We start from the raw sequence: 12,288 nt of genomic DNA, 5'->3' as shown, positions 1-12,288 counted from the left end.
GACAGGTGAGGCACTCAATTTGCTCATTGGTTTTACTGTAGAAAACATTTTTTCAAATTTGCCAGTTTTAGCACTCATTTCTTGAATAACAGTTTTATCAAGGAAACCCACAAATTTTTTTGTTAGGCTGGAAAAAGTCTGTGAAAAGTTATAGAGTTTATTCCAAGATATGTTTTCAAATGTCTGCTTGCTAGTTTTCTTCCTTAGTTTATCATCTACAACTCTATGGCTTACTTCAAAAGATACTGCTTGTATAGCTTTCTTCTGTGTTGTAGGCAGAGTTCTTTTGGGTTTGGAAGGAGTAATAGATTGACCTCTAGCTACAGATTTGAGCATTTCACAATTTCTTTCTAAAACAATATTTGATCTTTTATATGGGTAACCACTTCCATTTTCCATAGAATAGGGAGGAAGCCTATTTTTTGTCAAAAGTAACATTTGTACATATCCAGTCTCATGGAAGATTATGGGATTTGTATCATTTTGTTCCTGTGGATTAAAGAAAAGAGTATTCGTCATCAGTCTATTGAGGCAAGAAGGCTATAATTTTTAAAACATGAAAATAAAATGATAAAGTATTCTAAAAATGACTATATAGAAGTTTTTAATATAAACAATAATGGCATTTAAACGTATAAAAAAGATGTCCTTGTATGTGACACACTTCTTTCTCCTGACACTCTGTTGACATGTTAGGAGTAAAATCTGAACTTTTGGCCTCCTGAAACCCTTTTTGAAATAGAGTGAGATATAAAGAAATGTTTGGTGTTGTCACTGGGAAATATGATAGTTGGTGGGATGGAACATTGTTCTGTCATTTCTTAGGTTTCCATGTCCAGAAACAAGCAGCATACCAAAAAATGGATTGAGTCAAAAATCAAAAGAAATATAACTGATTATAAGCCAAAATTACAGTCTGAGTATCCTAATAAGTTCAGAAAGTGTAAAATTTTCTTTAAAATAATTATATTCATTACTATACCCCAACATTTAGCACAATACTTAGCCCAATAAAAAGTGCTCAATATATATCTGTGGAATAAAATAGCCAAAGTAATCGATTGACTTAAAAATAGATTACTTTTATCACAGTAGTAGCAAAATCTGTATGTATGAGCTACTCACTGAACTCTTTTCCACATTTCCATTATAAGGAAAAAAGATTAACTCCACAGAAACTCATCAAATATGAGTATTACTAGATATTAGCTTGTAAACTTTAAGTCAATGATTGCTACTTTTCTTTTAGAAATATAATTAATGAAGTAAGGAATTAGGATCATCTAATTGTATATTAGTGTCCTTAGTGTGAAAGGCATATTAATGCATATGATTACTGAAAAAATGACAAAAGATCTAGTTTTGCAGTCCACTGGTGATGCCAATGTTACCTATTTAGAGATAGTAGTAGAGGTTTGTCAAATTTTTGGTCTGTCTAATCAATACCTTAGGGAATTTTCCACCTTCCGAGTCAATGTACACTTAGGTAGAGGCAAAAACTCGTTTTATCAGCCTCCCTTGAGGTTAGGGCATAGGTGTGTGACCTAGGCTCTGCCACACAGACGCACCTAAGACAGTCTTCAGTTCAGAAAAAGCAAGCATTTTGAAAAGTAGGCATTGTGAAAACTATTCTAGCGAGGATGGTGGTAGATACATCTAGCTGAAGGGCAGCACTGGCAAAGATCTTAGAAACAGTGCCCCCTGCCCAGAATCAGAGTTGTAAACTTTTATCCGTGACAACAGCATGGGCCCCGTGGAGCAATCTGGGGCTGTAACAGGGTTAGTCCTGATTGGAGAGCTTTCAAGCCAGATTGTCTCTCCAGCATCCTAGAGCCTCTGAGCTACCAGATGGCCTTTAATAAATGTATTTTCTGGTTGAAATAGTTAAAATAGATTGATAGAAAAGTGAAACCTAATCCAGTCATTTAAAAAAATACCATCTTTATATTTCTTTTATAATCAAGAAAATTTGATAAATCGTTCTTTATAAAGAAAAACACACAATTTTCAGCTGGTGCAGAGGAATCCCCAGATTTGGGGTGGAGTTTCTAAAAAGAACACTAAGAATTTGTGTTGTTGTCACTTCAGAATATGAAGCCAAGAGGTAAGGAGAATTTATCAAAGATTCTGGGCACTGGAATATGACATTCCCACAAGTAGTAATAATACACATTTTTACTGAACAGTAGTAGATGTTTTCATTACCGTGTAAGAAGCTGCTGTCTTTGCTGGACTAATGTCGATTATCTTGGCATTTGGCTTTTTCAGTTCATCCTCAAAGCACAAGGGGAGCAAGCTTTTCTTTCTTACTGAATACTCATTTAATTGATCATTTCTGATGGATTTATTTGCTTTTGTACTAAAATCATTCATCTCTGGAGGAGATTTTATTCTGAAAATGAACACAAGTTCAGCATAAATGTTTATAGGGCTGATTTCAGCTTGTCTGTTCTTGTCTGCCTTTCCCATTCCTCAAAATCATTACTGCTAGAGAACAAACGTATGGACACCAAGGGGGGAAAGCGGGAGCATGGGGTGGGTGGGATGAATTGGGATTGACATATATACACTAATATGTATAAAATAGATAACTAATAAGAACCTGCTGTATAGCACAGGAAACTCCACTGTACAGTAGAAACTAACACAACATTGTAAAACAGCTATACACCCCCCCAAAAAAAAAATCACTACTGCTAACATCTCCCTCAAACCCTCTGCCATACTTTCAACCTGACAAGACCATCCTTTCCTGCTTGGTTTGTGGGGGGAAATAGCAAAAGCAGGGGTGGAAGCAAGACAGTAGTATGTGTGCCTCTTTGGTTTTTGAGTGGAGAGGAAGTATATTATGTAGGTTGAGGAGAACAACAAAGGAAGAGAGATATATTTGCCACATCCTTTGTTGAGATTCTGGGATGAAAGTGCTTTGCAGGGCAACTTCCTGCCAACACAGGGTGACCCTAGCTTTGTTATCAGGATGAAATGGTGTGGTTAGGCAGAGAGAGGATATAGTTTTCATTCCATCTCTCCCTTGGTCCACATGTGACATGGACACTGAGATTAGGCTTGCCAACAAGCTTGTCATTGCAGGGGTGCAGTGACCCATAGCAAAGGCTTGACATGGGTGAGGTATAAATAGACAGTCTAAGAAGAGATGAAGACATGACAAGAACTAAATGAGTTCTACCATACTAGTGATAGTTGAGAGTGGACCCTATCCAGGTTCAGAGAGAATAGACTATATGTTCATGAAGCACAAATGTCAGTAGCCACAGAACATCTAGGAATGAGGTCAGTAGTACAAGGGCAGTGACCAAGATCCCTGGCCAAGTACCTTTTCCTCAATGTCACAAAGTCCAGTGAGCCCCTCACTCATATACTAAGATACCATGGTAGAAAGAAACAGAAGGACTGTGTTAAACCTAAAGAGGCTGTCCATTTTTACTCCAAACAAAGTTTAAAACACAATGGATTAATATGAATTTTTTTCATTACACAGGGTTTGAGGATCTCATGAGAAGTATCAGAACTATATAAAAATAAAAAGCTACTTTTTTTTCACATCCATGTTGTAGTGTAATTAAATTTGTATCTACTATAAAAATGCAATTGTATTCTCTCCATTCATTTTTCATTGTCTTCCTCTCCATTTGACTGTGAACTTGCAGCAGATAGAGCATGTGCTCAAGGTCTGAATATGACCTTGTGTCACATGTCTATGACCTTGTCTGAATGTGAATGTGACTAGCTGAGCAGTCTTAGAATGGTCATTGGATTGTAGTATGGGCCTAGATGGCCATAATAAGCCAGAATAAATTCATTCTGGTCTACAAGAAAATAAAAGGCAGAACTCTTCTTCTTAGAAACATCTTTGAACAAAATAAAATAAAAAAATTTAAATAAATTACCTTTTATTAACTTAATATTCTAAGTGACCAACCAAATCAAATGATCCCCTAGGTTTTTTTTTTCAGTTTGAGCTAAAATTATAAAAGATTTTCATAAAAGACACATATATATTATGGCATTTAGAAAATACTTTGCATAAAGTATTTTTCAGTATAAAATAACATGGAAAGTACTTGGTATTGTGCTTGATCTGTAGTAGCTACTCAGTAAAAACTTCTTAAGTGAACAAGATAGAACTGGAAAAGACTGAGATCAAGGATCTAATGTTTGGCTAACATAAAACTGGTCTTGGGGATTTTTGTTGAAGAAAGGCATCCCCAAATTTGCAAATCTCTCTAAAATGTAAAGTCATTATTAGCCAGTAGGAAGCCTCAGATGGTTAAACACTTGGTATGGAGAGAGGTCAGTTAGCACATGCCAAACAGACTTTGCCACCGGGCATGAATAAAGTGTCCAAGGCGGAACTCTTCCAAATATGCCTGCTGGCCACTCCAGCATTTCTCTACTTTCTTAAACATGTTCCCAGACACACATGCTGTTGGCAATAAATTCAGTTTTTTTCTTGTCCTCAAGTAGTTTGTATCCTAGTGCAATGTTTCCCAACCTTTTCCACATAATGACAGACGTATTAGTTAATAGTCTTTATTCAGTACACTGAGATAAACACTTGAGAACACTTGTAGCCTGGCTACCATGGGGCCAACTCAGCAGTTTTGAAGGCTGAAGGATCAACATTTCAGCACACCTATAACCGTCTCTGAGCACAAAATTACCACAGTTTATTGGTTAGGAAGCTCTGTTCTAGAGAGAGAAAATAGTAAAAAAACCAACCAACCAACCAACAAAACATATAAATAAAATAATTTCAACTACTTGTAAGTATTACAGAAAAATATAAACATGATACTTCATCTAGGGTGGCTATGGGAGACCTCTCTCAGGAGGGGATAATTGAGTTGAAATCTGAGAAAGGGAATGAGACAGCCAGGTGAAGAGCTGGGAGAATAGCAAGTGTAAAGGTCTGAGTGTGAAACCAGCTTGGAATGCTCACTGGAAGGCCAGTGTTGCTGGAGTGTAGTGATGAGGAGAGTGGAGTAAGATGAGATAAGACAGGTGTCAGGGGCCAAAACACATAAGGGCACATGTAGAACAGCCCACCACTGCTATCAAGGAACATTTCAGAGAAAATGTGACATCTGAGTAGAACTTAAAGGATAATGCGGTAAACAGAGGGTTGCCTACTTAAGAGTCCTTTTCCCCCCTTTTTTGCTAACAGAACCCTGATCCTATTCATTTTTCTCCAAGCAACCCTGTCCTCCAAGGGAGGCTGAGCGCCTTCCTAAATCAAGGGAATGAATCTTGAATAATCTAAGCCTGTGCTTTTCAAGATGTGAGCTACAACCCATCAATTCAGACAATAAATCAATTTAGCATCTCCTGACCAACATTTAAAAAAGTAGAATAGAATAGAGTGTATCACATAGATCCTTAGTAACAATTGTTCAAGATACTAAAATACTGCAATCAATTTCAACTAACAGAAAGACAAATAATTAGGGGTCTATGAATCTGAATCTTCTGCTCCACAGATAGATAGATTGATAGATAGATACATATAGATATTGATATAGATATCAATCATTGTGATATAAAAAGTATTTCATACTGTGGGTTGTGTTAAAAGCTGATAATGATTTACTGGTTTTTAGATATGAGTGTATGAAGCTATTCTAGCCAAGGAGACACCAGGGGAGGTCTGCTGGAGGGCTTTGGGGAACATTTTCCTCACTCTTACAAAAGGGTCAAAAAGAGACGTCCCTGGTGGTCCAGTGATAAAGAATCTGCCTCACAATGTAGGGGACGCAGGTTCCATCCCTGGTCAGGGAACTAAGATCCCACATGCCACGGTGCAACTAAGCCCGTGCGCCACAGCTACTGAGCTTGCACACCTCGACTAGAGCCCGTGTGCTGCAAACTACAGAGCCCTTGCGCCCTGCAGCCTGTGCACCACAACTAGAGAGAGAAAACCCGCACGCCACAACTAGAGAGAAGTCTGCGCACCACAAGGAAGAGCCTGCACGCCGCAACGAAAGATCCCACATGCCTCAATGAAGATACCGCGTTCCAACTAAGACCCCACACAGCCAAAAATAATAAATAAAATAAATCTTTAAAAGAAAAAAAGGGTCAAAGCGCTTTTCTCCTTTTCAGTGGGTGCTGTTACCAGTTATCTTGAATAGTGGTCACCATCTTGTACAGCAAGGCTAGGAGGACAAGTTAGTTGCTGAGACAGTAGAGGCAAGTTGAGGAAAGATGGAGAAGCTGGATATTTGATGGCATCATTAAATCCCTGAATTAACCTGGAGCTGCCTTACTGATGGACTTCTTGTTATTTGAGATTATAAATATCTTTTTTGTCTAAATCATATGTAGTTAGTTTTCTTTTAATTGCAGCTAAAAGTGTCCCAACTATTCAAGATGAATAGGAATCTATCAGAAGTATGTTCTGAGCATAAAGAACAGAGTGGGTCAATCACACAGTACTTGGAACAGACTGTTTGTTGTGATTAGACTCAGTATAAGCAAAGGACAGAATAGACGACTGGAAAGATATTATATGCCATACTAAGGACTCTAAGCTTTACCATTTTTGTTATAGAGTCTTCAGATGTTATTAAGTAGTGAAATAATGTGGTAATATGATTAGATACTGATATTCCTTGGCTAAAGATTTTCTTAATGACTATATCTTAAAGTTAGATGCAGTTAATTTTCAGTTATTTCAATATAAACACACAATGTGTATACCTGTAAATAGAGTCTTTTTCATTCTTATAAGCATTAGACTGAATGCTGGGTACCGGAGAAAAGATTGTAGAACCCAATGTTCTACTACATTGTTGTTGTCTATGCTGTGAATACAGTTCATGGAAGGGCTTAGCATATTCCGCCTAAACATAAAGAAAAGGGGAAACTATCTTAGAAATTATTTTTTCCATGTCTATATTGATAAATAATTTATACTTGATTATTCATATTTGGAATAGCTAATTATGATAACTAACAGCTGACTAGATCTTTAAATAATTTCAAATATAATGCTTATTTAATCCTCAAAAAAAAAAAGCCCTATGAAATAGATGTTATTACCACTTCATAGGTAAGGAAACAAATCTACAGAAATTAAAAAATTTGCCTATGCTCACACTTTTTACTAACTTTTATTTTCTTTGTCTCTAAAACTTAGCCATTATTTTCATATAAAATGTATTTCTCCAAACGCAGGGAAAGTCTTAAGTTTAAATACTGAGAAAAAAGCCCTCTTGGTTTAAACAGAAACTTTACTGTCTCATACACAGAGCAGGTACAGCAGAATAGCTCTGAGTAAAGGGGGAGAAACTGTAAAAAAGTGATCCAGCTTTACCTAGTGTCTCAGATTGTCTCTGTATATTTCTATTTAAATATAATTATTTAGATACCCAAAATAAACATGCATATATAAGTATAAACTGCGTAACTTGTGACTGTCCATCAACCAACCAAACAAATATTTGTTTAGTACCTACAATTTTTTTTCACACTAGGCACACAATATATTTCATTCTGGATAATATGAGATAAAAATTTTAAATATGACAAAAATCCAGGCCATAAAGAATTCACATCTAAATATATATGATTAGCATGCATGAATCATTGGCAAATAATGTAATAAGATAATATCACTAAGAACCAAACCAATCAATACAATCTATAAATGAGGAGGAGTTTAGAAGAGAGGGATGGAATAGACAGGAAACATTTCATCAGTGAGGAAGAACTTAATGCTGGGATTTGGAGATAAGGACATATCAGGAGAGGCCAACAACATACATCCAGGGTATTCATAAGACAGTCAACAGCATATTCAAAGCCAGGTGGGGCAGGGGAGCATTTATCATTTGTTGTGTATAAAGGGTAAGTTTCAATAGTCAAGAAGGATGGTTGTGAGAGGGATAGACTATTGATGTCTTCAAAGTCAAACAGATAAACTTTAACATAAAGAAAAATGGCCAAAATTGACTTGAGAAGAAGTAGAAAATTTGAGCATACCAATAATTCTTAAAAGAAATGTAAAGAAGTTTCAAATAACTACCTTTAAAAAAGTAACCCAGCCCAAATAGATTTATACATAGGTTCTTTCAAATTTTTATGCAACAAATAATTCTTATGCAATATAATATCAGTTAAATTAAAAAATAAATAACAACAAAGACTTTTCAGTTCTTTTTATAGCTGACATAGTCTTGACACCAAAGTCTGAAAAGATCATGCACCAGAAGAAGCCTACAAGCTAATTTCACATGTGACTTCAGGCGATTTCACAAATTCAAAATAAAATACTACTCAACACTATACTAATGGAACAATTTGTAATGGCTAAACAAAATTATCAGGAAACTAAAAGCTCCTAATAGTTCTAAGTTATTATAATTTGTCTCCCAATAGATCAAAGGAGAAAAATAATGTAATTATTTTAATAGCTGTAATATTTAAAATACATTTGATAAATTCAGTAACCATCATTGATAAGAACTGTAATAAAACTAGAGAGAATACTTTCTTATTATGATAAAGAATATCTTAGCAAAATTCAAAAAATTATACCCATATAAAACCAATAACTAATATTATGGTTAATGACAATACGCTAGTGTGTGGCAAGACAAGAGTGACACCTATCATCACTATTATTTATAGATGTTTAGGAAATATTGAGCAATGCAGTAGGAAAAGATAATGGAAGTAGTAGAAACTCTGGAAAATTCTTATTCAGTATGGCTGAGTAAGCCTCTATCAGAGCCACCTTCTCTCAGATAAAAACTATAAACTCTAGACAAAATACTCTAGAAAACACACACACATACACACACACAAATTGCCTGAAGGTCCTGGAGAATGAACAAAAGCAGGTGACAAAGAAAAAGCATTAAAACTTGGAATTACTGACTTGCGTAGAGTGAAGTTTCTATTTTTATGGCTTTTAGTTTGAAGGCAGGCCAAAGTATAGGACATCTAAAAACTCTGATAGAAAACTTAAGTGCTTTCTGGCCAGAAGAACCAGAGGAAAAAGTTCAGGCTGACCAAAACTTCTGGGAAATGAGAAGGGAATGATAGAAAGAAGAGTGCCAAAGATGATAGCCCCATCTTTAATGTATAAACCCTGTCCAAGTCTCTTGCTGACCCATGAACGATGCACGTTTAGGGAAAACTGCAAGTGGCCCAGCTAAGGATATAACAACTGAACTGAAATATGAGCTGCTGCTATAGGGACAGAGTATATTTTGAGCCCAACCAAGTTAGCTGACTGCTAAAACAGTAACATCATTACTCTTTGTAGGAATATAACAGACTCTGGAGTCTCCACATTATAACAGTTGTGGTGTCCAGGATAAATCCAACTTAACATACAAAGACCAGGAAAATGAAACCTAGTCTCAACAGAGAAGGCAATCAATTAAAACCAACCTTGAAATGACCCAGATGTTGGAATTATCAGATTTTATGGCAGCTATAATAATTATGCTCAATGAAAAAAGTAAAATATGTTCACAGTGAATGAAGAAAAAGGAAATCTTAGAGAAATAGAAACTATTTTTAAAAATGGAAATTTTAGAACTGAAAATATATAATACCTGAAATAAAAAAACTCACTGGTTGACTTTAAAACAGAATGGAGACATCAGAGCAAAGAGTCAGGGAACTTTAATACAGACCAATAGAAGTTACCCAATATGAAAAAAGAGAGGAGAAATTTTTTTTTTAAGAGGGATTCAGAGACATATATGTCCCTGTGAGAAAACAATAATGAAAAGTCTGAGCCTGCTCACCTACCCTGTGATCTCAGGCCACAAGTCTCTGGACAGGAGGCTGGCTGCTGTAGGAACTCAATAAATACTTGCTGAACTCAAAAAAGAAAAAAAAGAAAAGTCTGATATATGTGTAACAAGAGTCCCAGAAGGAGAGGAAAGGTAGAATGGGGTAGAAAAATATTTAAATAAATAGTGGTCAGATGAAATATGATCTTAATTTGATGAAAGACATAAATTTATAAATTCCAGAAGCTTAATGAACCCTAAGCAGGATAATTAGAAGAACACCATGCTTAAGCACATAATCAAACTGCTGAAAACCAAATATGAGGAAAACATCTTTAAGCAGCCAGAGAAAAACAAGTTATACACACAGGGGTACACTTTGAACAATTCAAAACACCCCTGACTTCTCATCAGAAACTATGGCGGTCAGAACTGTGAAGGCCAGTAGATATTGGAACATCATCAATATGCTGAAAGAAAAAAAATTATCAGCCAAAATTTTGTGTCAAGCAAAAATTTCCTTCAGAATATCCTTAAGACACTTCCAGGTAAAAGAAAACAGAGAATTTGTTGCCAGCAGACCTTCACTACAAAATATACTTAAGGGAGTTCTTCAGGCTAAAGGGAAATGATAACAGATGGAAATATATCTTCAGGAAGTACTGAAGAGCATCAGATCTGGTTGTATTTGGTTGTTTTTTTACTCTGTTACTTTCTTTAAAACATATAGGAGTGTTGAAAGCAAAAATTATAGTATTGTCCTATGGGGTTTATAGTAATACATGAAAACTATATTATGAAAGACAGGGTTAGTAAATGGATTTATACAATTTAAAAGCTTCTAAATTTTTATGTGAAATAGTACAATTTTACTCTAAGTAGGCTTTGAAAAGTTGATGATGTATATTTTAATCCCTAAAGATACCACTAAAAAATCCAAACACAAAGAGGTACAGCTAAAAGTCAATAAATTAAAATGAAATGTTAAAAAATATTCAAATTATCCAAAAGAAGACAGGAAAAGAAGAACAGAGGAACAAAAAAATGGAGAGACAAACAACCCCCCCAATATTAGTCTTAAATTCATTCATATCAAAAATTACATTAAATATTAATGGACTAAACATTCCAATTAAAAGAAATCCTCAGAATGGGAAAAAAGCAAGACCCAGTTATATGCTGTTTATAAGAAATGTACTTTAACTGTAAGTTGAAAGTAAATTGTTGGAAAAATATATACTGTGTAAACAGGATGCATATGGTGGCTTTATTAATATCAGACAAAATAGACTTCAAGACATAGTATTTGCAGAGATAAAGATGATCAATTCATCAGTAAGACATAAAATTCATAAATATGTATGTACCTGATAACAGAGTTGTAAAATACATGAAGCAAATTGACAGAATAAAATGGAGAACAGGCAACTTTATAATAATAGAGGTTTTAACACCCATCTCTCTGCAACTGGTAGAATAACTAGCTAAACACTCACTAAAGACACAGATGATCTGAACAAAACTATCACCTTAACCTAATTTATAGGTATAGTTACATATTTATATATCTATAACATATAGATATAGTCATATGTTTATAAATATATACTTATAGAACACACCCTATAACTGCCAAATACAAATTCTATTCAAGTGCACATAATACTTTCAATAAAACAAACCATATGTTGAATCTTAAAACAAGTCTCAATAAGTTTAGAAAGATTGAAATCCTACAGAATATGTTCTCTAACCACAATGAAAATTAGAAATCAATAAAGTAAGATATCTAGAAAGACTCCAAATATGTGGAACTTCTACAACACACTTCTGCAGGATTCATGTTTTAAGGAAGAAATCATAGAAGAAATTAGATAATTTTTCAAACTGAATGACAGTGTAAATATAACATATTAAAATTAATGGAATTTTAGTTAATGGCACCATCATTTCTCCAGTTCTCCGAAAAAGAAATTTGGGGATTATTATTCTAAGCACCATATCCAGTCACTTAAAAAATTCTATCAAGTTTAACTACTTAATTTCTTTTTGTTTTTGCCTTAAAAATGTTTTTTTATTGAGGTAACATTGGTTTATAACATTATATATATTTCATGTGTACAGCACATATTTCTACTTCTGTATACCTTACAGTGTGCTCACCACCAAAAATTTAGTTTCCATACATTACCATACAGTTTCTTTTTTTTTTAAATAAATTTTTATTTATTTATTTTTGGCTGTGTTGGGTCTTCGTTGCTGCACGTGGGCTTTCTCTAGTTGCAGTGAGAGGGGGCTACTCTTCATTGACGTGCACAGGCTTCTCATTGTGGTGGCTTCTCTTGTTGCAGAGCACGGGCTCTAGGAGTGCAGGCTTCAGTAGTTGTGGCTCATGGGCTCTAGAGCGCAGGCTCAGTAGTTGTGGTGCATGGGCTTAGTTGCTCTGCAGCATGTGAGATCTTCCCAGACCAGGGCTCAAACCCGTATCCCCTGCCTTGGCAGGTGGATTCTTAACCACTGC

General features: G+C 35.2%; 1 protein-coding gene across 1 annotated transcript in view; it reads right to left on the bottom strand.

Moving 5' to 3' along the window:
• The window catches only part of LOC309641412 (uncharacterized protein C1orf141 homolog), a 59,208-nt gene that overhangs the window by 4,131 nt on the left and 42,789 nt on the right, over positions 1 to 12,288 (bottom strand). Inside the window, 3 exon segments of the mRNA XM_082421435.1 lie at positions 3 to 489; positions 2,206 to 2,392; positions 6,718 to 6,860. Coding sequence (XP_082277561.1) covers positions 3 to 489; positions 2,206 to 2,392; positions 6,718 to 6,860 — 817 coding nt within the window.

This window comes from Balaenoptera physalus, assembly GCF_965194825.1.
Source record: "Balaenoptera physalus genome assembly, chromosome: 1".
NCBI lineage: Eukaryota > Metazoa > Chordata > Mammalia > Artiodactyla > Balaenopteridae > Balaenoptera > Balaenoptera physalus.
Note: the sequence above shows the minus strand (reverse complement) of the source record. Positions and strands in the feature narration are given on the sequence as shown.